Source organism: Hyperolius riggenbachi, chromosome 3 (genome assembly GCF_040937935.1).
Source record: "Hyperolius riggenbachi isolate aHypRig1 chromosome 3, aHypRig1.pri, whole genome shotgun sequence".
In the NCBI taxonomy this organism is placed as follows: Eukaryota; Metazoa; Chordata; class Amphibia; order Anura; family Hyperoliidae; genus Hyperolius; species Hyperolius riggenbachi.
This window is the reverse complement of record NC_090648.1, coordinates 343372901-343399673: the sequence shown is the minus strand read 5'-3', so window position 1 is coordinate 343399673 and position 26773 is coordinate 343372901. Positions and strand designations below refer to the sequence as shown.

General features: G+C 43.7%; 1 protein-coding gene across 7 annotated transcripts in view; it reads left to right on the top strand.

Moving 5' to 3' along the window:
• GAS2L3 (growth arrest specific 2 like 3) overlaps window positions 1-26773 on the top strand; it is a 174712-nt gene that overhangs the window by 8376 nt on the left and 139563 nt on the right. For 6 of the 7 annotated variants that reach the window (XR_011030466.1, XM_068276977.1, XM_068276976.1 and 3 more), the window contains 5 exons: window positions 12340-12423; window positions 14136-14178; window positions 19246-19414; window positions 23523-23641; window positions 23789-23930. Coding sequence is in view for 6 of the 7 variants with exons in the window: in XM_068276977.1 (XP_068133078.1) it covers window positions 14161-14178; window positions 19246-19414; window positions 23523-23641; window positions 23789-23930 (448 nt within the window). In the remaining variant the exon portion in view is untranslated. The remainder of the gene's footprint in view (window positions 1-12339; window positions 12424-14135; window positions 14179-19245; window positions 19415-23522; window positions 23642-23788; window positions 23931-26773) is intronic. The other variant, XM_068276979.1, reaches the window with a different exon arrangement.

The following is a 26773-nucleotide window of genomic DNA, read 5'->3' as shown; positions in this document are numbered from 1 at the left end:
AGCATGTACAACAATCTTGCCTAAACTGGTCCCTAAATAACTGGGAATGATAGTTGTGGTGCAACAAGTTGTGCATGTAGCTTAAATTCAGTTGTGTCCACCGTATTCACAAATGTCACTGCTGCCATCTTTAAATCTTGAAACAAATGTACTTTGTTATACTATATTGTATGTCAAAATAAACTTTATTCTGGTTAAAAAAATAGCAAAATAACCTCAGGTCTGACATGGAAACCACGCCTTTTTGTCTTTACCAGAATAAAAATATTCCTGTAGTGGCCTTGACTAGGAAACATGGGTAATTTCTTACTTGGCAGGTAAATCTAAGCAGCATGCTGACTACCGATAGCAGCACATCATTGGTAGAAAAACCATGCTGGCTTTGACTCCAGTATATTGGATGATACTTCCACAGCAGTATTTCAGTTGAGTGGCCCCCTATTTGTGTTTTCTGATTATTTACGTTCTTGTGTGGATCAGGAACTAAAGTATAGCAAAAGGTCATTGACCGTCTAGATTTGAGTGCATATCGGATATATGTGGACGAGTGTACGCACACTAAAGCCTGCTACACTTATCCAATTTTGATTGGCCAACCACTGACCAGTTTTATCACCTTTGTGTAGTATGAGGGCCAACAGATTTGTAATACTATAAACAGATTGAGTAGGTAAGCTCTTTTACTACATGGGAGTGAAAAATAATTTTTGGCTTACTCTTGCAGACAACAAATTTATACAGGGACCGATCACCTGGAAAAATCACAAACCACTTTTTCAGAAGACCATATAAAGCCTGGTGCACACTTCTAATTTTGATTGACCAAATTTACCACTTCCATGTAGTATGATGATTTGCCAACAGAATCTGTTCATAGTATTCATTATTTAAATAAAGAAGTTTTACTTACCTGGGGCTTTTACCGGCCACCATGCAGTCGCCCTGTGCCAGTACTCAACGATCTTCCGGTCCGCCGCCGCGGCTCAGTTTTGCTTTTGGTGAAGGAGCCTGTCGCTGGACACTGTGCCTGTGTGGCCCTGGTGACTGGCACAGTTGCTAAAAGCGAAACTGAGCCGCGGTGGGGACCAGAGGATTGTTGAGTACCAGCGCGGGTACCGGGCAGCTGCAGGGGGCTGGTAGAAGCCTCAGGTAAGTAAAACTGCCTTTTTTTAATGACTTGGGTATCCCTTTAAATAGTATACGGATTGGACATGTTGAAAAATCTGTGTGAGAAGACAGGAGCATTGGTGTTCCCCTAGAGCTGTACCATTGAACTCCTTAGTGATACAATGCTTGCAGCTTGATGATCAGTTGATACGATACAGTATCTGCTTAAATAATTTGCCCTTTGATGTAGGAATCAATCACTATCCAGTTGAATTCCAGTTGGATGGGGATTAATCAGCTTGGCATATCAGAGTAAAATTGGTGGCTAGCTTTGTATGTCTAAACATTCTCTGCATGTGAGTCCTGTAAGCTTTCAGAAAATACTGTCTGCTTCTAAGGAAATGCCATTATGATTGCAACAAAATCTGACAAAATATTGAGTGAAATTTTGAGTATTATTTAGATCAACGCAGAGGTTAATTACTGCAGTTTTTCTTTCTTGTTGTTGAAGGTACTGTTTCCATTAATAAACGCCATTCAATCATCATTCAATTCTAACATACAATCTCGTGAATCTATTGAGGTGATTTGTGCTGACGGTCGTTAGTGCTCTTGCATTAAAGGATTATGACATAATGTTTTGGACAATTTGCAGCTTGTAATGGTGTTAGGAAACTACCCCATTGTTCTGTCAGCAAGGTCTTCTTTAGAGGATGTTTTTGTATCACAAGCAGGAGTGAGAGATGTTCCTGCTGGGATGTTTTTCATTCCATACAGCGTGGGGCACCATTCAGTACATGCTCCTCAGCAACTAATTCTGTGTGAACAAGTCCTCTTTTAAGGTAGAAGACAAGACAAGGACACCGAGAGCCTGATATAGTGTAGTATGTATTGGTACAGGGTGAGTAAGTATTGTTCTACTCACAAACACGGGTTACTGCTCAGGCAACCACTGTAAATGCAGGTGGGAAGATTAGACCTGTTCCCGCTCAGGATTAAGAAGTCACTCACTCTAGATAGGAAGAAAGGGACAAACACCCCTCCTCCAAGGGTGGACTTGAGTATTGTATACAGGAACAGAGGCGCCAAAAGAGTAAAATCCACTTAAAACAAGGAGAGGTAGTGGTGGACTTACCTGGTCTTAAAAGGACACAAACGTAATAATGTTTAACAAAGACATTTATTGAGGCACTCCACGATAGTTTGCAACGCATTTTGCATGCGTGACCCTGCTTTATCAGGCAAGCAAAAAGGAGTAAACAGCAAAATCCGTCCAGGTCTGTATGTAGCGCCTCTGTCTCATACACAGAGGCACTAGATACAGACCTGTCATGATTCCTTTTGGACTTTTTCCATTTGCTATCAGTCATAGGTGGCAGGCAGAGAGTAGTCAAAATCCAGGCAGAGGTTGGTGCAGGCAGAGAGTAGTTAAAATCCAGGCAGAGGTTGGCGCAAGCAGAGAGTACTTCTAATCCAGGCAGAGGTTGGTACAGGCGGCAGGCAGAGAGTAGTCAAAATCCAGGCAAAAATTGGTAACTGGCAGATCAGCAGAAGCCCTTAGCTCAGAAGCAGTTGGGACCCAAATGGCTATTTTGTTAACATCCTGTGTTTTCAAATGAGCTTATCTGCCATGACAGTCAGGTTACACGGGGGGAGATCAAATTACAACTTGTGATTAGAGACAAATGAGGATTTAGACAGGCCTCTCTGCATGCATGCATGCATACTGCGTTTCTCTGTCATAGGAGCCCTGGTGGCTGGAATGCGAAATGCCTTCCAAACGGTTCCAGCGCACAGATAGTGCGAACTGTGGTCGCAGTCAATGCGTAGCAACCGTTGGGAATTGGCCGCAGATCAACCAGAAGGGAGCCTGTGGGTTACGGTAATTACAACTTTACACACTATTTCAGGGTATCTGCCACCACCACTGGTATGGGCCAGTGGACCCTACTGACTGACTGACTGATCCTGCAAATAAAACGGTTAAACACTCTCTTCTGTCTAGATATATACAATAGTAGCGTCTCTTCAGAGACCTGGGATCAGTTTCTGTGTATGGCTGAATAGCAGGGTAGCTGAATAAAAAAAGGACCTTTGAACGTCGTTTATTAATGCAAGATAAATAATATATACAGACAATCATTAAAATCAACAATTATTGAGACATTGATAGAGCAGTATGAAAAGAAAAGGATAAAATACTTAGGTTCATGGAAAGATGTCCGTTTGTAGGAAAATCATAAAGTCCTTGGTTTCAATTTCAGCAAAATTCTTTGTTTCAGATCACAGCAAAGTTCAGACAAGATGGCTGCCAACCATGTGTCTTCTGGCAGCAGACAGCTCTCATACAGATGGAATTTGGAGGACTCAATTGCCCGGGAAGCTCATTTACTTTTAATTGAGCTGAGTTCAGAGGCGGGCTTCCAGAGTCGGCCCCTGGGCTGGATTATGGTAATCACATCTGGGCAGGGGCTTTCACCAGCCCCATAACCCTGACATTTTCTCTAGGCCGACCTACGCAGCCGGCACACAAATAATACATATTAACGATCCCCAGAACCTACTTATGATACCTTGGATGCGGGTGCTAGGGCGTATGATTACCGAGGGGCCCATAACTCCTTAAAGGGAAGGTTCAGGGAGGGTGGGTAAAAAATCAAAATCAATTTCCACTTACCTGGGGCTTCCTCCAGCCCGTGGCAGGCAGGAGGTGCCCTTGCCGCCGCTCTGCAGGCTCCCGGTGGTCTCTGGTGGCGCGCCCGACCTGGCCAGGCCGGCTGCCAGGTCGGGCTCTTCTGCGCTCCAAGGCCCGGAACTTCTGCGTCCCACGCCGGCGCGCTGACGTCATCGGACGTCCTCTGGGCTCTACTGCGCAGGCGCAGTAGTTCTGCGCCTGCGCAGTAGAGCCCGGAGGACGTCCGATGACGTCAGCGCGCCGGCGTGGGACGCAGAAGTTCCGGGCCTTGGAGCGCAGAAGGGCCCGACCTGGCAGCCGGCCTGGCCAGGTCGGGTCGGCCACCGGAGACCACCGGGAGCCTGCGGAGCGGCGGCGAGGGCACCTCCTGCCTGCCACGGGCTGGAGGAAGCCCCAGGTGAGTGGAAATTGATTTTGATTTTTTACCCACCCTCCCTGAACCTTCCCTTTAACCGAACGAGGTATGATTATGATTTGTATACCGAGACGTTGGTCCAATTTCAACGGATCTGAATACACTCCTCCCACCTCTGGGTGATACTTGGTTTTCCTTTAATAAGCAGAAATCATAATTCACATGCTTCATCATTTTAACCCCTGGAGACAGTTTGCCTGGTTAGCAGGAGGAAGCCCCATTTGCTGGTCCATTCACATTGAGGTGTGAGCTGCAGGCTTATCCTGAATGAAAAGGCTCACCAAATGGTGGACAATTGACATCTGCTTGCTGCTGGGGAAGCTTCACACCTGGTATCTCTGGCCAGGAAGGCCTTGTGGGTCTTAATTAGCATCTGAGTGAGATCAGCTTGGACAACCTGAGTGAAAGCCCAGACCTTAGTCATATGCTAATTAACCACACAGGTCTTCCCAGTGAGCATACTTGCTCTCATGAAAAGAACTGTGCTAACACCTATGAAGACAACTGGGACCCCAGGCTGGACTGCAGATGCTCCTACACAACCAATCTAGATTCTAGCACGTCAATGGCAATCGGTGCAATAAACCGATTGCGTTCTCGTTTCTCACGGCTGTTCCGTGACACTGCGCAAGAGATCAGATCCAGAGGAGGAATTGGACAGTCTACATACGTCCAGAATGAATGTCTGTTATCCTTCTGTCCTGTGCTAGAGATTGGGTCCAGATGGGGGGATTTGATAGGCTACACTTTCTCAGTAGGTGCAGTTCTCTTTTTTTCCTTCTGCCCTGTACGAGAGATCAGGTCCACTTTAAAATGAACCACTGCCCCGATTGATGTCACGCCGCTCCGTACCGCCGCTGATTGGCCACCGGGATCCAGAGAGAAGAGAGAAGCTGGGGATCCCGGTGGCAGGCAATAGGAGCCCGGAGTCCCGCTGGACAATGCGGATCACGTGCGGGACCTAGGTAAGCTACAGCAGCAGCTAATTTAGCCTAGCTCGGGCTTACCGCTCCTCACATCTGATTCTTAACCTGAGCTAAACTGGAGATTACCGCCAGGGGGTTAATTGAAATCAAAAATTGGTGTGTGTGCAGTGTTCTCCCCAGAATTTTTTTCCAGCCGGGTGGCATGAAATAGTAGCCGGGTGGCATGAAAAAGTTAGCCGGGTGGGGCGAGACAAAAATGCAGGGCAACTCTGCTTTCAGCATAGGAGGAGGTGAATAGATGAGCCGATGACAGCCGGGTGGTCACCAAATCTAGCCGGGTGGAGCACCCGGCTAAAAGAGCCTGGGGAGAACACTGTGTGTGTATAGATATAGATCTTGCACATGTAGTATGCAAGAGGCCTCCGATTGATTGATCATGTATTTATGAACTTCCATTTATTTGATTGTGTCTTGCCATAGTATGGAGTAGAACAGTATTTGAATTGAGCTACTCACCGTACATTGTATACCAACCCTACCCCTGCAGTGTTCTCCCCATAATGTTTTTCCAGCCGGGTGGCATGAAAAAGTAGCCGGGTGGCATGAAAAAGTAGCCGGGTGGCATGAAAAAGTAGCCGGGTGGGGCGAGATGAAAAATGCAGGGCAACTCTGCTTACAGCATAGGAGGAGGTGAAGAGTTGAGCCGTTGACAGCCGGGTGGTCACCAAATCTAGTCGGGTGGAGCACCCGGCTAAAAGAGCCTGGGGAGAACACTGCCCTGCACAACACAACTAAGGGTCTCAAACACTTATTTAAAAGGCAAGATTTTTCTCAAATCTACACAAGGCACTCCTTTGACTGCCATTGACTGTCTTGCGTATCTGAGAGGATGCCAGAAGTGTGCAAAGATTATCCAAGGAAAAAGGAACTGCATTGAAGATCCATGTGTTCCTTCATAGTTTTTCAATATCAATCTACAGTGCAAATAAAAATAAGGAATAGTGTTGAATGAGATTTGACTTACACTGTGTACATGCGATCTGTTCTGAGTGGTAGCTGTACTGTGTACATGCGATAGATCTGTTCTGAGTGGTAGCTGTACTGTGTACATGTGATAGATCTGATCTGAGTCGTAGCTGTTCTGCAAGTAGTGCAGTGGATTGGCTGCAGTGGTTTATTGCACTTTGTTGCTGTTTAATCATGTTAAATATTTAAGCCCCCTGATGTTTGTTTATACTGTTTGCTGAAGAGCAAACCCTGAAGTTTAAAATCTTTTCCTTCCCGTTTGGCTACTGAGCCATGGAAAATGTTTTTAATTCATTTTAATGAGCAGATGGTACTACACGCTGTGAAAGCTAATCTTTGGTATTTAATTCTATAGTCCTACTTTTTCCATTGAACATGGTGAATGCTCATATTGGTACAAAGAAGCTCTGTTGTGAAATGTCACAGGGCAGCCTTCTAGTGCAGAAATGTGTTGGCATTGCATGTCTGGAAGTGATAATTGCTCTGCACTGCTCTCCATTTATTATCGGCCCACTTGACCTACTGCAGTGAAAGTCTAGGGTTTAGCTACAGGGGCAAACTCTATTTTGACATTTCTTTGTCTCAAATACATAGCTGATTGAATGAAACAAGCTGTGTACATGATTTTGTTTCAAATAAATTGTAATCTTTTGTTTAGTACAGCATAAGTATATAACATTCGTAACAAAGCTGATGCTAGCTAAAAGGTCTGCTAGTATTTTTTTTTTTTTTTTAATTTTCAGAAAGAAAAAGCGCTATACAGTAGAACAGGTCATATATAGTACTTGTACAACCCAAATAATTTTGTTGATGAACGCAAAAACAAGTAAAACATGTTAACAAGAAAGCTTAATTGAGAATTGCCAGTGATGCATGTTAACCAGGGGAGAATATTTTATATGCATATATAGGCTAACAATACCACAAGTCCATCTCAGACATTTGAGGTTAGGGTGGTCAGTAGGTAATATGCAGTTTCTATAGGGGTAGAGGATTTGGTTTTAAATAAGCGTGGTGGTATTAGGAGTAGCTTATTAAGATTAAAAGTGGAAGGAGACGTCTACCGCCCATTGACTTGTCTGTCCACATTGAGTGGCGACACTCATTGGGTTTTCCAATTGGGTAGCACATGTGACCCAGCTTCCTGTGAAGCAGGGATCGCTTATGTGTGTCTATTCTAGATCAAGTAAGTAGGGAATTTTTGTTTTGGTTTTCTGAAGTATGATACAGGTATTTAGGTTTACTTTAGGGAGTGTTTGTACTTGTCATTCTTTTCTAGTAATTGAGACTGAAATGTTGTGCATTATTAGTGTTGGGATCATAGCTGTTCTTTCTCATTCAGAATGATAGTCCTAGGAGGGCTTTACATTTTGCACTTCACAGATGACTCATGGAGGAGGGCATATGATAACCAGTAAACAAGATAACCACATAAAGGGAGAGATGGGAAAGCTGAGAAAGGGAAGAAATGAAGGATGAGGAGTAGCAAGTTTGGTTGTTTCATTCATCTGTTTGTGACCTATTTGTAGGGAAGGGAAACCTTTAGAGTTCCCTTGCCAACTCGCCTTGTTCTCGGCCTGACAGGTTTTCAATTAATGGTGACGATTTTGTTGAATTGTCATATCTTTTATAGCTTTTGTTCTTAATTTTTTGAAAAAGAGCATTGGAAACACATGTGAGCACAGCATAGATCCTATTTCAGCAGCTTCTCCCTTCTCAGTCTTGTCACACTGAACTGCCCTCAGCCAATCAGTGAGGAGCAGGAATGTAGGAGGGGAGATTACAAGCTTCTTTCTGGTCGGCAATGTACCAAATAGAGCCAGGCTGACTGAGATGAGATTTATTACAGCAGAAACATTTGATTATATTGGAATGCTTGCAATGCAGGGTCAGGTTGCAGACCGCATAATAAATACAGCAGTGGATAAATGGCATTTGATTTTATGGCTGACAAACTCGCTTTAAAGTGAACCCAAGGTGAGAAGTATATGGAAGCTGCCATATTTATTTCCTTTTAATAAACACCAGTTACCTGGCTGTTCTGTTGATCCTATGCCACTAATACTTTCAGCCATAGACCCTGAGCAAGGATGGAGTAGATCAGGTGTTTCTGACAAGATTAGCTGCATGCTTGTTTCTGATGTTTGATTCAGACACTACTGATGCCAAATAGATCATCAGCTCTGCCAGGCAACGGGTATTGTTTTTAAAGGGAAACAAATATGGCAGCCTCAATATAAAGTTTGTTCTGTTCATGGAGAGGAAGATCAGGAGTTGCCCCATTGGACCAGCTACATTAGCAGTGGGGGGGGGGGGGGGGGGGGGTGATCCAACATTGTAGTGATGGTCAAGTAGATGCAAATAACTGAGTTGATGCATATTTTTATGTTAAAGTATGCAGCTTGAAAATGAACAACATCGAATTTTACTTCAGCAGGATTTGATTGGTTCATTTTCAAACTGGATAAATGTGCATAAAAATTTTCATCAACTCAGTTATTTGCATCTACTGGACTATCACTACAACATGGTAGTTTGCTGAAGGTAAAGTAAATGTTGGGCTGCATTTGTTTTATGCCTGAGGGCCCATTTCCACTATCGCTAATTCGCATGCGTTTTTCGCATGCAAATTCGCATAGCAATAAAAGTGAATGGGACTGTTTCCACTTGTCAGGATTCCTTTGCGTTTTTCTGTGCAGAATTCACATATCTCATACCGCTATGCGAATCGCATACAATGTATTTAATAGAAAATTCGCATGAGGTTTGGGTATGCGAATTTTCATGTGAATTTTCATGCGAATTCGCATAGAAACAATGGAAAAGCACACCAGTACTGCCATGGTTAAATTCGCATACATCGTCATCCATGCGAATTTTCATGCGAATTCGCATTAAAATTAGCATAGACCCGCATGGGAAATTCGCATGCAAATTTTTACCGCGGCGATTCGCACCGCACAAGTGGAAATGCAGCCTAATGCACACAATGAGATTTTCTGGCAGACTTCTTGCCAGATCTTCTTTGCGCAGCTGATAACTTCTGAAGTACAAAACACTTTCAGAAATTGTAAATGGCACATTTCAGTTGAATAACCAATGCAGCAACACTTAGTGGAATTATTTCATGCCGATGACTTGAATTCCTAACACAAAACAGACCTACTGAAGATGTGTGACAGCATTTCACTCCAGCTGCTGCTTGTTAAGTAACTTTATTGCACAACCTAGCAGTGTAAATCAGAGCCAGTCATACAGACTTGCATGAGCTCATTTTCCATCTTTTTGGCTTGACTTGCGTGTATTTTGTGCTGTAATGACCCAGCATGAGAATAATCACGGTGGATTGTCCTGGTAGAACAGATGAATTATTCTGCCTGTTCCATCCCAGCTTCTGTGACCTAGAGTTCCTCTTTCATATGGTTGCCTTGCTTGTGTGGGAGTTGTCATGCATGTTTCCAGTGCTGTTGGGCTGGGAACACTCATTCCCTTGTGTGTGCATGCTGCTAGATGCATGAATGGCCAGTCTGTTCCAGGCTTTCCTAGAGGAAAATGCAGGGGTCGTTCTCTCCAGAGACTTCTCAGATGTAAATAATGTTATCTCGTTCTCCTCAGCCTCTGAACCATACAACTTACAGATTAGTTTAGCCTAACTATTAAAGCACATTACATTTTTAATTCTTATTTCTAATACCAAGAAATAGAGAACCATGATGAGATCCTTTCCTATCCCAAATACTGGGTTTCTGGGTCACCAGTGAAGCCAAAGACAGCAGTTTAATCCTTCCCTGCAGTGTAAAAAAAAAAAAAAAAAAAAAAAAAGTCTGTGTCTTGACTGAGAAGACCCAGACTTCCTGTCCCATTCACAGGAACTGCAGGAAAGTCTTCCCAAATGGAACAGGGCAAGACGAAAACTTTTTTTTTTTTTTTTTTTTTTTTTTTTTTTTTTTTTAGCTGGAGTTAAACATTTTCTAAATAGGAAGATGGGAAATGTAGTCGGGCCTACATTCTTCCTGGTGACACATTATTACACGTGACTGACTGAACCCAGAGGACAGGAAGCAAGATTGCACTGGCAAGCAATGTATTCTGTCCCATAGAGATAATCCATGAGTTAAAAAAAATACTGACTTGCATGCAAATTTTATGCAATTTGTATACAGTTTAGATCTGTGCTAACCAGTTTTGGCGAAATTCCCAGCTGCATTAAATTTGCATGCAACACCTTATGATTTGTAGCTTGACATTTTCTACTGTTCACCGCTCTGCCGCTATATTCTGTTCATTAGTACCTGTGACCCTGACTGTTAGAATTTGTGCGTGGTGTAGTTGAGCTTTAAATTTCTGGTAGAGGAAGACAAAAAGCACATACACAATATGGCGCCTGTGACCAGCTTGTGTCCTTGAAGTAGCCCGGGCACTGCTGGTAATGGCAAATCTCCGCCTGGATGGCGGTAGAATACAGGCTTCGCTTTCCCCTTGGCTGCACCATTCTGAAGAAGTTAAAAAAACATTGGGTTATTTGCTCAAGTTGGAAGGGCCATCAAGATGTGGCAGCTGAACAAAGGCAGATGCCTGTACTTAACCACCATCCAGCTGGAATGCTATCATTACCTGCATAGTTGCTGTTACAGGCTTCTTCAGGAACTCAAGTCTGTCAGCTGGATTCCCATAAAAGGCAGTTCAGTTGCCAAAACCTGATGACACTCATCACTTACTATGTTGCTATGAGATTGTAATTTCTATTTTCTCATTCCCGAATGCACTCTGGGTTATTTGTTATTGTTGTTTCTTGGCCACTGGCCTTAAAAATCTAATAAGTCTCTCTGTTTAAAAAAAACAAAAAAAAAACCTTGGTGTCACTCATCCATTAGTTTGGTCTATCATTGCCTAAGTTTTCATGCATTGTGCGCCCACTTTTTTCCCTTTCCCAAAGATCCTCCATTTAGTGCAGCATCAATTTCTGTTGCATATAGTTATCAGAATTCTCCCACCTTGTTGTCATCTACCTAAACAGTGGAAGACATCTTTAGGTGGTTCTACCCCATTTACATCTTATACTAGTAGACATTGTACCAACTGTGGCTAAAATGCTAAATGGATCCTATTTTTCCTTATAAGTGACTAAAATTGTGTGGTTGTTGCGTTCTCTTCCTTGTTTGAATAATGCCTTCATAATGTATGTCCAGTCGTCCAAAATGTGTTATGTATTGTTATGCTGGGAATACACCATACAATTTTGTTAGATTTTCTGTAATGCTGGGTTTACACAATAAGTTTTGTTGTAAGAATCGTTCCGATAGATTCCTTCGATGATAAAATTCCGACCTGTCCGATGTTTCCACTCAATTCGTTTCCGCTCGTGTTTTTTTTTTTTTTTTTTTTTTATAGAAGTCAATGGAAAAAAGATAAGAAAAACGAGTGGAAGATAAGAGAAGCGAGCAGAAAATCAAATGGCTAATAACTCGCGCGCCGAATCAAATGCAAAAAATTTATCGTGTAATCCCAGCATTAGATTTACCTGCCAGATAATTTCCAACATGTTGGAAGTTCTCTATCTAGCCATCTATCTGCCGAGCAATTAGGCATTGTTCTACTCAGCAGGAGATAAACAGAAGACAACGCACCAGAGATAATGACCAGTCTCTACAGAAAATAATCTAATTACAGTAAATCTAACAGAAAATCTAAGGCCCAATCTACACGATACGATTCGATTACGATTCTATTTTCGTTTCGATTAAATCCGACATGTCTGATCGGGATTCGATTCAATAAAATCGTATCGTGTAGATGGGGCTTAACAGAAAAATCTTACAGAAAATTGTATTGTGTATTCCCAGCATTAGTTTAATCAAAAAATCTACAGAATGTTAATTGCAGTAGAATCTCGTTAAAGTAAACCTCTGGATATAGTAAACTCAGCCCTCAGGAAATGTCTGTATAAATATCCAATGTATAACCAATTCTGATATAGCAAACTATTTTCCTGGTCCCTTGGCTTTTGCTATAAAGGAATTCTACGGTATTAAAGTATAAAAGCAAAGCATGTGTGTGTTGTGTTGCCTTTCTGATCTGTAACTACACACCTGAAAGATGAAAGCACTGTAATATCACAACACTTATCTAATTTGTGTGACAAAGTTTGATACGTGTCTATTTAATTGAAGGTTGTCAATCACTGTGTTACGTGGTAAAGCAGCACCGTGGGAACTGTGAACAGAAAATGCACTTCTTCAGTTCCTGAACAGCTGGTGGGTTTTATCTTTTTGTCTCGGCTATTACTTTATACGTTTATTTGGAAGACTAATGCATTTGCATGATTTGTAGCAGTAAACCTCACCTATGTGTGATATTATGAACTATTGCACTAAAGTTGCAACAGAATGTGTAGATTTCCAGTTTATTCTCATAAGAGAATTTTAAACTTGGATCTCGAAAATTAAGGTGAACAAATTTTATATGGAATTCAGGAGTCAGTCTGTCCAATCAAGGACCTTTAGGAGGCAATATTTACCTGGCTCCTAGGAATTGTCAATCACAGATTTAACTACTTTCGGACCAAGGTGATTGAAATCTACTCCCTGTTTTGGTGGGTTCCTGGCTGGCAGGACGTAGATTTCAATCACCGTCCACAGCGTGCGTTCGTCATTTCCCCGCAAATCGTGCCGCTCAAACCAGACGTTTTCCGCCGCAGCTCACAAGCTCTGCCTGTCTCTATGACAGCAGAGCCATGTGAGCCGGTCAGGAGCCGCTTACATTGATAGACAGTCAGGAGCCAATGAAAGCAGCTCCTGACCGGCTCACATGGCTCTGCTGTCATAGAGACGGCAGGGTCTATGTCCTGAGGATCCCGGCATGCGGCGATGACAGTGGAGATTAGTCGCGATTCCGTCGTCCTTGTACCAGAGGTCAATTCCGGACCGCACTAATTGAAATTTAGGCCATGCTTGGGACCTTTTAGATTTCAATCAACCCATCGCTGAAGCTCACTGGCCCTGCTGTTGATATAGCAGCAAAGCTCTGTGAAGCCGGTCAGGAGCTGATTTCATTGGATCCTGACCCTGTGATCACTGTCAGCAAATCTCATTGCCTCACATTGATCACAGGGTCAGGAGCCAATGATATCTGCTCCTGACCGGGTCACAGAGCTCTGCTTTCACTAGTGAGCTTCAGTGATGGGAGAGAGACGGTAGGGGCAGGCATGACGTTGGTAGGCCCTCTTTTTTTGTTTGTTTTTTTTTTTTTGTTTGTTTGTTTTTTTTGTTCCAGTGGATTCTGGTCCTTAACCACTTCAGCCTTCAGTCGTTTTCACTTTATGCATCCGAGCAATGTTCACTTCCCATTCATTAGCCTATAACTTTATCACTACTTATCACAATGAACTGATCTATGTCTCGTTTTTTCCGCCACCAATTAGGCTTTCTTTGGGGGGTACATTTTGCTAAGAGCCACTTTACTGTAAATGCATTTTAACAGGAAGAATAAGGAAAAAACGGAAAAAATGCATTATTTCTCAGTTTTCGGCCATTTATAGTTTTAAAATAATACATGCCTCCACAATTAAAACTCACGTATTGTATGTGCCCATTTCTCTCGGTTATTACACCGTTTAAATTATGTCGCTATCACAATGTATGGCGACAATATTTTACTTAGAAGTGAAAGTGCATTTTTTCCGTTTTGCATCCATCACTATTTACAAGCTTATAATTAAAAAAAAATAGAAATAGTTCATGTTTACATAGATATTTAAAAAGTTTAGACCCTTAGGTAAATATTTGTGTTTTTTTTTTTTGGGGGGGGGGGGGTTATTGTAATTTTTTTTTTTATTATTAATAAACATTTTATGTGGGTATTTTTGGGAGGGTGGGATGCAAATCAATTTTTTTTTTTTTTTTTGCTTTAGTAATTCAAGCCCTTTGTTTTTCTACAGATATTTTAGTGTTCTTTTTTTGTTTTTCAGGAAATCAAGCATAATCTCTAGAGGAATGAATCGTGCAGTTCAGGTATATATTCATAGTCAAAGTATAAGGCATTAGTTACTAACAAGTGTTAGTAAAGGTTTATTTACAATTATGTTTCAGCACGGTTTGTAATATACGGTAATCATTTTGCAGTCTAATAAAGGTTAGTGTCTTCTGTAGTGCTTCCTTGCCTTCACGTGTTAAATTAAAGGACCATTACTGTGAAAAAGGTTAACATTTTTAAATGCGTGTGTAAAAATACTTAAGTATGTTTCTCCCAGAGTAAAAAGCAGTATAAATTACTGTTCTCCTATGTTTCCGTAGGCAGTAAAATTCTGACTGGGTTTGGACTAGTCCATCGCCTCATGGTGCATTTTCAGTATCTCCTATATGTTATACAAAAGCCTTTCCTGGAAAGGATCTATACAAAGATGTTGGTGGGCCTGCCTGCTCATTTGAACACTATTTTGTCAGTTTATCTGAGCAACTGCCAATTCAGTAAGTGCTTTCGAAATGAGGGGATGGACTAGTTCAAAACCTGTCAGCAACAGGAACATAGGAGCAGAAGTTGCATTTAAAACACTGTAATTCGAATTACATAATTCCCCACTATCCACGTTGACCTAGAGGGGGAATAGTAGTTAACACCCCCAGGAACTTGTGCAACAGCAGGATAAGCCATATACTGGCTGTATCCTGCGCCCAAGTCTACCGGCGGCCAATTCATATGTATGCTGCTCAGTTTTTGGAACTAAATTGCATATTAGAGGAATGCACGTCTTCCATGGATGTTGGAAGCTACATGCACACCTGGAAGATTTGTCACTCCAAAAACTTTTACTGGTCATTCTAGGTGTCAGTTTTTGAACAATTGTTGTTCAGACATGCTGCTCTGTTCTTGGCTGAGCAGCTTGTGATCCTTTTAGTGTGTGTGTGTGTGTGTGGCCACAAGCGACCCTATCGCAGGAACTTCCTTTGAAGGTTCTGTTGGAAACTATGGACATTTGGGCATTGCAATCTTATGGGGTCAGTTGTTGTAGTGGTGACCAGCAACATTTAGGTGTAGATTCATTAACCAAAAAATCAGGAATGATTGTTTCAGCCATGGAAAAGCTAAAAGTACGTAGCTTAACCACTTGCCGACCGCGCACTCATAACGCGCGTCGGCAAAGTGGCAGCTGCAGGACCAGCGACGCAGATCTGCGTCTCCGGCTGCAGGCTAATTAATCAGGAAGCAGCCGCTCGCGCGAGCGAGCTTCCTGTCAATTAACGGAGGCGGGGGGGTTCCGTGAATAGCCTGCGGGCCGCCGATCGCGGCTCGCAGGCTAAATGTAAACGCAAGCGGAAATAATCCGCTTTGTTTACATTTGTACAACGCTGCTAACAGTAGCAGCGTTGTACCAGATCAGCGATCCTCGGCCAATCAGCGGCCGGGGATCGCTGTCACATGACAGGCAGGAGCCTGTTAGAGGCTGCACAGGACAGATCCGTTCCTGTGCAGCCTCCAATCTCCGGGGAAGGGAGGGGGGAGAGGGGGAATCCTGCGGTGGAGGGGGCTTTGAGGTGCCGCCCCCCCCCCGCCAGTCACACACAGGCAGGAGCGATTAGACCCCCCCCCCCCAAGCACATCATCCCCCTAGTGGGGAAAAAAGGGGGCGATCTGGTCGCTCTACCTGGTGTTTGATCTGTGCTGGGGGCTGTAGAGCCCACCCAGCACAGATCAGCGAAAACAGCCCTGGTCCTTAATAATTGGTTTATGATGATTAATACCTTAGCCCTAACTAAACCGCAGCATTCCCGCCACTTTAAACTATCCCTAACGCGCCCTTCCTCTCCCCTGCAAAATCCACAACTTTGTTGGTTGTGGATTTTGCTGCCCCTGTGTGCTTCCGTGTGAGGCAGGGCTATGAGCTGCAGCCCTGCCCCACACGCGTCTGTCAGCGGCGGATCTCTGCCTCTCCCCTGCTTCTCTCAGCGAAGGATGACTGAGAGGGGCGGGGGAGAGGCAGAGATCCGCCGCTGCGGCTCATAGCCCTGCCTCACATGGAAGTGCTCCCCGGATTGCCCCCCCCAGGGAGTTTGGGGGGATTTAGATAGTGCAGAGCGTCGGTAATGTGGCGGTTTAGTTAGGGCTAAAGTATTAAACATAATTATTAAATAAAAAATACGTTTAAGAGACTTCAGAGTCTCTCTTTAAAGAACAAGCGACACCCATGCTAACCTAGAAATAAAAAACGCATATATAAGTAGATAAATACTAGTTCTACTTACATAACAGATGTATTGTGCTATCCACATACTGATTCCTGTGATTTTCATAAAGGAAAAGCAGAAAATCCTATTCTAGACAGTGGCCATCTTGCCAAGCTAATGCTGCCATCATATCCTCCCTGACTCCTGTTTCCCCCCTCCCTTCTCTTGCTCATTGTGTATTCATTAGCTGCCCTCCTCCTAGAGTCTTCAGACACTCCCACTAAGGTGTATACTAGGGACTACACTGTCTTATGCTCCAATCACTGAGTCACCTCAGCCTTGCTTGTAAACACAAGTGAGCAGAGGTGTTTCAGGTAAGAAAGCTAGGCAGGGAAATAAATGTAAGAGGAGGAATATATTATACATAAAAAGAACTCCCAGCGTTCAACTCTTTGGCACTGTTTGGCACTAGGGCCAGTGCTCCTAAAGTATGTGATAACTACAAACCATAACCGCAGAAAGTGTTTTTGTTTTGTTGTTGTTGTTGCAAGTTTTGAATGCAGGATTAGCATCTTTATTACTTAATACACTCTGACCAGTTGCTGTTGAAATTTGATTTTTGTGGTGACAATAACGTTTTATACTTTATATACTTTCCTGATCACTGTCGCCCTTCTGCTCTACTTGTTTATCCTTTATTATATAGACTTGCTTGTGGTTAGTTCTAAATTTAACAGCTTGGCTACTCCCACCTGTGGCTACAAAATGACAAGATATTGTGCATGCTTAAAGAAAACCTGAACTGAAAATTAAGTCAAAATAAACATACACAAGTCATACTTACCTCCTGCGTAGTCTACTCCTCAATCTATTTTTCCTCTCCTGCGTCCTGTTTGTCCACTGTGATCAATAGATTTCTCTGTCCTCCATTTTGAAAATAGCCATTACACCATAACCGCTTTCTGGTCAGCACACAGTTAAACTGTAACATCGCCCACTTGAGCCATAGGGAAGCATGGACACATCAGTTCTCTTCTCAGCTGTAGCTGACAGCAACTGCTATATTTCAGTTCTGACAAAATGTTGTGAGAACTGGAAGGGATCACGGTAAGAAGAAAATGGTGAGCTTCTGAGAGGAACTGATGGCTAGGTAACTATGTAATGTTCGTTTGAAATTACCTCATGTATTTATTTAAAATTTTACTCAGCACAGGTTCTCTTTAACCACGTTGCATTCCTGGGTTTAGTTTTTACCTCTTAAGGTTCCTGACAATTTTGGTGTTTTGGCTGTCACTATTGATAGTGCATATATGTATATATTTTTTTCAGTGCAATTTTTTTTTCTTCTTTACCCCCGAGACTTGATTAACTTTACAGGCATTTTAAGGGGGGGGGGGAGAATTAGGTTAATTTGCTCATTTTTTTTTACCCTTTCTAATTTTCATGACTGCCACAGTTGTAAACCACCACGCAATACATGGCTCAACTCCATTAAAATACCATACATGCCATATATATCACCAGTTGGACATGTAGTGTACCATTATTGCCTTTCTGTAGTGACTGGATGTGGTTGCTATGTTTCAGACTCCAATGCTGTACAGACAGTGCTAGGCAACAGTGTAGCTACAGTATGTATCTATACAGCATTGGGTCCCTGGATCGTTGCCTTAGCGATTGCAACCGAGCGCTACCGCAGCTACTACAGGTGCTCATGAATTTTAAGGCTGCGTACCGTTGACACAAGGGGTTGATTAGGTGGGGGCTAAAAGGTAACTATGAGGGGGGGGGGGGGGGGCTGTTCGGCATTATTTAATGGGGCACTGTCCCTTTTGAACTTTTCTTTCAATGAATGATTGTTGCTATAGAGCAATCATTCACTTTTACACTGGTGCATGTATGTGCACGCATGGGAACCACGGGGGCATGCATGTGTGGTAGTGGGATTGGTGCACTCTCACATCCTGGAATCTTAAGGTGGGGCAAATTTGTACGTGGAGAGTCATGTCCAAGAACAGCAAGGCACTGCTTGCACATACGATAATCGCAATACACATTTGGTAAGGGCTAGTTCACACAGGCTGTTTGCTTGCTGCTGCGTAGAATTTTCGGGCAACTGGTGTTGATGGTTGTACTATATACTTGAGCAGCAACATGCCAGACGTTTTTTTTTTTTTTTTTTTTCCCCCCTTCCTTTTACTGTTTGTAAAGTACACGTGGACGACCCCATTTGGTTTCAAATATATTAACCGAGTGGAGATTGATCCCATCTTCTCAGCATCTGAACTGCTTGGTTCAACCATAGTGTGAACTCGTCCTTATATCTGCCATCCCTAGGAATGGCGAGCTGGTAGTAAGTTATTAGTAGTAATCTTTCCAGGCATGTACATTGTTTGAGTTCATTCTTCTTCTGTGTTGCACAATAACAATTAATGTCAGTCAGCTGAAGTTGGTTTGTACAGTCTCTAAACCAAGCAAATCACCACCCTGTTTGCAGTCCATGAGTCTCAGATCTTGTTGCATTCGCTCTCACCACCCTGATGCTCTGTATTAGAGGATTGTAATGCAGTTTTCACAATTATTTTGGACACCGAGCACTTAGTACTTTTTCACCTACTTTTGATATTTTTTCAATTACTATCAAAATGAATTGAGTATTTTCTTGCTTGCTGGGGCTTTAAGAGGCATTTTATTGACAAGGTAAGAACATATCACCTAGGAGAAAAAGTTAATTGAATATGAGCCCGATTGTGAGTTGCGTAGACTGTCCGTTTAGCATTTCACTTTAAAAAGGATTATCATTATATACCTCCACTGGGAGTAAGTTGCAGTAGTGGCTGCTTTACAATCAGAATAAAGGGCACATAACATGATTTTTATACCGACTGATAAAATGTACTACTTATTTAATTTAAGGTTTGGTTTGGAGAGGATGGTCCTTTAAGCCCCAGAAGTCCATTGACCTCTAGACATGGCCCAGGTCTATCTGATGTTACGGAGTATGACCAGTGGCTGTCTGTGCGCCATGAAGCCACCCTGGTACCCATGCAGGAAGATCTTGCAATATGGCTAAGTGACTTACTGGGTAAGTAGATTTCCATGTGTGCAAAACTAGCAAACTGTTGATGCAGGCTGATTAGAAAAACAAACTGCTACTGTTTTAACATACGTAGATGCGGCCGCGATGCTCCTTATCAATCGAGCCGCTGATGCGGCTCGATAAGATCCAACAGGACGGATCTTGCTTCCGCCGATTCCCTGCTCGCGGACAATGGCAGGGAATCGAGCGGGAGATAAGCGGCGCCGGCGAGGACTAGCGGGGAATCGAATGCGGCGCGGGGACGCGGTGGGCACGTGGAAGAGGCGATCCGGCGGCTAATCGAGCCGCCGGATCGCAGCCTCATCTACGCATGTAGATGAGGCTTTATTATCTAGAGTGTAGTTATTTTGTAACTGCAAGAATAAATGTCTTATACTGTAGGAGAGCATTGACGTTTATTTTGTGATACTGATTTGGTAGCCTTTGTAAGACTTTTATTGTCTGTGTCCCACCACTTCCTGTGCCAGTGGTTATTGGCACCTGCACAGAAAGTCAGTATATTAGTTTTATGTCTCAAATAAGAGTTGGAGATCTTTCCAATGACATCTGTTTCCTGTGGCAAGATTTCCTTTAACTCTGTCATATCTGTAGGGAGACTAAAGCCTTGTGCACATACTAGATGCAATTTGACAGAGGTGACAGATAACTGCAGACTAGTGACACTTCTGTACAGTGTCAGACTTGCAATGTCGCCCAAGTGATCGGAAAACAGTTCCCGCCGGGCGACATTGCTCATAGTGTAGGAAAATTATAGCACTGAAGTCTCACAGACCGGTGAAAACCTGCCGAGAGGTCCTTTCAAAGTGCACCTGAACAAGGTGGGTACAAAAACCAAATGCTTGCCTAAAGAGAGGGAAGCCTCTGGATTCTCTGTCCTCTGCTTTCCCGTCATTGAGAGTGGGCCCTCAGATGATTGCTGACAAAGGCATGTCTGCAATCGCATTGGGCCGTGCTCCTCTTCTGTATAGGGCGCAGCAGTCGTACACGAGCACTTCTGTGCTACTGCATGACTGTCGCGCAACTGCAGCACAGATGCACTCACCACAGAAGAGTAGCGCAACCCGGCAAATAAAGGAGGTCCTGGCAGGCGACGGGGGACCATAGGGACAGCAAGGGAAGCCTCAATATGATCCAGAGGCTTCCCTCTTTCTGAACCAGAGGGACCGGCTTATGTTTTCTTTAACCACCTTGGCGGTGCATTTCTGTCTGGATTTATGGGTCTAAAAGTGGTTCATTTTTTCAAGAATTTTAGGCTTCCAAGTCTTAAAGAGAACCCGAGGTGGGATTTAATAATGTTAGTAGGGCACAGAGGCTGGTTGTGCATACTATCACCAGCCTCTGTTGAACCAGCCTCTGTTGCCGTATAGTGTGCCACTAGGCCCCCCCCCCCCCCCCCCTGCGCTCAGCTGTACACCGGATTAAAAACCACCATGCTAGCGACATGCACCTTGTTGCTAGCATGCTGTTTACCTATGTGCTGCCATTTAGCACCGCTCCCCCGACTCCTCTATATCGCCGCTCCCCCATCTGCATCCCTTCCCTCTCGCTGATTGGAGGGAAGGGACGCGGGTGGGGAGTGGCGCTGAATGGCAGCACATAGGTAAACAGCACAAGGTGCATGTCGATAGCTTGGCGGTTTTTATTACGGGGGGACAGCAGAGCGCAGGGGGGACCTGGGGGCACACTATACGGCAACAGAGGCTGGTGATAGTATGCTCAACCAGCCTCTGTGCCCTACTAACATTAAATTCCGGAGATACAACAATTCTGTGTATGGAGAGCAGCTTACTCAGGTCTCTGGTTACCTGGACACGTGCCGGTGCCTTGCCTCAGCTGGATTGCTCGTACAGCTAGTGTAGCATATAGGTGAAAAGATGGGACGGCACACCACTGGCTATGCAAAACTTGCTGTGTATTATGTTAGTGTTTTGTTCGATTAATACACAGCAAGTTTTGCATAGCCAGTGGTGTGCCGTCTCATCTTTTCACCTATAACATTAAATCCCACCTCGGGTTCTCTTTAACTCCTCAAAATATATCAGAATAAAGGCCTGGTAGACATCCTGCATATAAATAGGGCAAACACAAAGTTGTTGAAATAATTACGTTTATAAATAAACTTAAATAGTGAAACTGTGCAAGCAAGGCACTATACAGTATGTACATATATACCTAATACACCTCCTGCATGTGGTATATTTTGAAATGGGGAATGGCACAGAGGGCGACATCACAATCGGGGCAGTAGAAGCGTGATTCCTTTCGGACTTTATTCCCTTTGCTATCACTTAGGCAGCAAACAGAGAATAGTCAAAACCCAGGCAGAGATCGGTGCAGGCAGAGAGTAGTCACAACCTAGGCAAAAATCTGTGACAGTAAAAGCAGGCACTTGGCTCAGAAACAGCTGGGAACCAAATGGCTATATTAACTTCCTGTGCTTTCAAATTAGCTTATCTGCCATGGCAGTCAGGTGACACAGGAGAGATCAAATTACAACTTGATTAGAGACAAATGAGGAATTAGACAGGCTAAACTGTATATATACATGCAGGCAGCATTTCTCTCTGTTTACCTTCTGGTACTGTGCAGCAGATCCGGGTCCAGATGGAGGGGGAGATCAGACAAGCTAAACTCTTGACATACAGGCTGCATTTCTGTGTCCCTACTGTCCTGTGCAGATCGGGGTCGAGAGGGGGTTTTGGACAGGCTAAACTCTCCACATATATACAGGGCGTATTTCTCTGTTTTCCTTCTGCCCTGTGTAAAAGTTCAGGTCCACTTTAAAATGTTGTGCCCCAAACTGACCGACCCAAACCCCCCCCCCCCCCCCAGGACGTCACGCCCCCGCTTTGACATCCTGACCCAGGCAACCATTAGGAGCAGCGATTTAGCCAGCCCGAGCTGAGTTCAGGCTTACTGCTTTCAGCTCCTGCGTCCTTGCCTAAGATCAGCTCGGGATTACCGTCAAGGGGGTTAAGTTGGCCACACATGCATTGGTTTTTCTGATTGATTTATGACCCATTTGAACACACCTGCCAGTAATCTATTCATCCACCTTATCCAGTTGATTCACTTTCAATCAATTTTGTGCAGTTTGTCTATTGAAAGTCTGATAAAACATGATGGAAAATCTTAGTGTGAGGGAGAGGGTCAGCAGCAGTAGGGGGTTGATGGCCCACAGCATTGCACTGCATTGAGCAGTACAATGCTTGAGGTGTAATCCATTCTCTTTAGATCTCTGTTGAAAGCTTTTCACAATCCAGCGAGGCTTGCACCACATTCAGTAAAATAAGTTCTTTAAACGTTAATTATATGGCTTACAGCTTGAAGAGGTGTGTCAAGCTTGAAACAGGCTTTCGATTTAATGTCATTTTAATGACGTTTAAATAGCTTATTTTACTGAAGGCGGTGCTTACTATCCTCATTGAATTGTGCATTGGTTGGTCAGTGGTACTGTGACCATGGGCTGTGGTACACCAGGATCTTTTGCATGTGTACTCTCCCACTCCAAGAGTTGCTGTTGGAATCTTCTGAAAATGAATTTGCCAAGTTGCATAGCTGGTCCATAATTGTTTTTCATAAGTTTGGTCTAGATGCACAAAAGAGCTACTGTAGCACAAATGGAATAGTCTTATGCTTCCCAAGGGCTTCATTGAGTCTTGGGTGCCCATGATTCTGTCACTGGTTGTCTTTCCTTGCACATCTTTTGGTTGGATAACCCCTACATCCTGGGAAGAACTCACAAGACTTGCCATTTTGGAGATGGTTTGACCCAGTTGTCTAGTCCTCACAATTTGGCCTTTCTCAACTTCAATCAAATTATTTTGCTTGCATATTATTCCTGCTTTCAGCACATCACTTTCAAGAACTGTTATGCTTGTATCTAATGCCTGGTACACACAATGCAATTTTCAGACAGATTGTTTCTGACAGGTCTAATCTGATATCCGTATGTAATCTGATAATGCATTTTTTTACTTGTCAGTGGTTTTAGTTCTGTCGCTTTTTTTTTAATTTTATTTTTGTATTTTTTTAATGAATTTTTGTTGTAATAAAGCATATGCCTATGTTAATTACACTCCTCCCTCCACAGGTGTAGAAATACAGGCTGAACAATTCATGGATGATCTTGACAACGGAGTTCACCTTTGCCAGCTCATCCATGTTGTACAGAACACTATGAGGAGATGCTGCACTGCTGAGGAACTTGTGGTAAGAAAACTTTGTCTACTTTGTATGTTTAAAGATTTGTTAACACTAAACTGCAGCTTTTTTACCAGGTTCAAAATCCATTACATTTAGGGTAGTGCATGTGCTTACATCTTATTTTATGTCCTATAACTTTGCCTTGTTTCCTAGGGTGTACCTATGAGGAGAGTTCCATGCAGAAAAGATGCTCCATCTGGCTCATTCTTTGCCCGGGACAACACTGCTAATTTTCTCCGTTGGTGCAGGAGCATAGGGGTAGATCATGCCTATCTCTTCGAGTCTGAAGGGTTGGGTGAGTTGCATAATTTTTCCAGATGTGCTCTGAATTTGTTTGATATGGATATGAAGCCCAAAAGTAAAGCCCCTCCAATTTAAAACTCTGGCATCCAGCAGTCTCAACCAACCGGCATGCCTGAAGAGGAGAATGGCAGCAGAACTTTAGTGTTTTGCAGAGTGGTGCGCAGGAGAAACGACTTACAAAACCTCTGGGTCCCGTCTTCTACCCTTCCTGCAGCACCCAGCTACTGTGCTGCGTTCATTTATGGCTCTCGGCATGTTACCTGACCCGCATCGGGCCACGTGCATGCTTCAGGAGCTGTATACAGAGGACCCAGCAAAGCCGCTTGGTGCTGCAGGAAGTGTAGCAGACTGCGCCCGGGGGTTTTGTAAGTTTCTGCTGCACACTACTCTGCAGGGGGGTAGGTAATTGTTATTTTAGGCCCAGGTGCTTGACTTCTCAAGCAACTGACATGCGCACATCCCGCATCAGGCAATTCCCGCCTGTGGGGGATATTGGGGCTTTTACTGTATAATTATCTTCTGTCCTCCTTCATGCCATTGCCGATTGGTCTGCCTATTCTTTTCTCAGGGGATAGGGGTGGACCAAAAGTGATAGATGTTTGGTATGCCTTCCTTCCTTCCTCAAACTTCTCTTCCTGTTTCTGGAGCAATGAAGGGAGGAGTATAAGGTTATGATCCTTATGACCCCAGAGTGGTTATGGAGGAGTAGGTATGCATCCCAGAGGTCTGTGGCAAGCAAGAACCTGGCGGCTTGATTGCTGATATTTAACATAGGCGTCTATAAGACAACTGCTGATTGCGGCACTGAAATAAACTGAGCCGCTATTTAGAGGTAATGTTATCTGGTTCTATGGTCTCCAAATCAACCTTGACTGAATCACGACAGCAGTTGGAGAAGCTTTTATAGCTGTGGACAAGCAGGTTTCCGATTTCCTATACAGTGCCTTGTCACAAGCCTAAACGGAGGAACAAGGTTTGACCAAAGTTTGCAGTATACAGACACTGGAACCAGGGAATGAGGTGCAAAAATAGATTGCAAATGCAATAATGCAAGCATACATACAAGCGTAAATGCAAATATCATACAAACATATGCACAGCACACAATATATACAAATAACCTGGGAAGCAGTGACCAATATATACAACACCTGACCATCTATCTAACTAAGTGCACAATAATATATACAGAATCGCAGTACAAAAGGGATTAGGCAGAATATCAGAGTCAGCAGGAGAGCAAGGTCAGCAACAGGTTATCAGAAAAGCACAGTACCAGGGATTAGGCAAAAGGAAGGTCTCAGACAGAAGTAAGAGTTTGGAAACAGGAAGGCATACACAGAATAGAGGGCAAGGAACAGGAACCAGGGTGTCCAGAAACTCAGACCTGGGAGCTCAGAGTTCTGGCAACTAGCAGGGGGAAGAGGTAGTCCTTAAATAGTCCATGTGATGGCAAACACAGGATGCAGCTGGTGTTGAGAGTTCCATTAGAGGCCTCTACAGGCCGGACAAAGAACTGCAAGTTCTTACTATTTATTTATTGTATTTATAAAGTGCCAACATATTACGCAGCGCTGGACATTAGTTTAGGTTACAGACAATATTTAGGGGTGACATACAGCAAAATGACAATACATAAATACAAGAGAGACCAGATCATGCAGCACAGTATGAGTACAAGGTAATGCTTAGTCAGTCACTGGAGGGGAGCATGGAGATTAGGCAAGTTAGGTTTACTCAGATGCATAGCATGGGTTCACAGTAATTGAGGTGCATGATCAGGTAGGACACAAAATTAGGAGGCCCCTGCCCAAAGGTTTACAATCTAGAGGGAGAGGTAAGGACACGAAAGGTAGGGGACCAGAGTTCAGCTGTGGGTTTAGAGCACTTGTGAGGGGTAGTAGGCCAGAGTGAAAAGGTGAGTTTTGAGGGCCTTCTTGAAGATGTTGGAGGGGGCTGCCCTAATGGGTGGAGGGTAGGGAGTTCCATAGTGTTGGAGCAACTCTTGAGAAGTCCTGGAGGCGTGCATGGGACTGGGTGATGCGGCAGCGGTTAGGCGAAGTTCATTGGAAGAGCGGAGTGAGCGGCTAGGCGTGTACCTCTGAGTAAGATCGGAAATGTAGGTTGGACATGTTTTGTGGACAGATTTGTAGGTCAGACACAGTATCTTGAATCTGATTCTGGACTGGATAGGAAGCCAATGGAGGGATTTAAGGAGGGGATCTGCCGTGGTGGAGCGATGGGAGCAGAGGATAATTCTGGCTGCCGCATTCATGATGGACTTCAGCGGGGCTGTTCGAGTCTTAGGGAGACGAGACAGAAAGGCATTGCAGTAGTCAAGGCGGGAAATTATGAGGGCATGGATGAGAAGTTTGGTGGTAGCAGAGGTCAGGAAAGGGCGAATCTTAGATGTTACGAAGGTGGAAGTTGCAGGACTTTGCACCCTCCTTCACTCCCCACATTCAAAACATCAGAGTCCAGGGTATATGATAACATATTGGTTTTCTAGGAAACTCCGGTAATAAATTTGCTGCCATTTTTTTCTTTTAAGTATCCTCTCTCTCGACCCCTCTCCTGAGTAACTCGTTTAAATCTGGGTGTAGGATTCTTCTTTATGCTGGATACACACCATGCGTCTCCGCGTACAATGCAATTAACAGGCCCCCTGCTGGTGGATGGTGGAGTTTCAGGACAATGCAAAGTCCTTAGAGCCATCTGCTGGTGGAATAGTAATAGTCCATGACAGTCCTGCTCTGTCACCATCAGCAGACAGAAAGCGGTAACACAAGGTTCCTGACAGCCTTTGGCTATATTATCTATGGAAATCTGGACTTT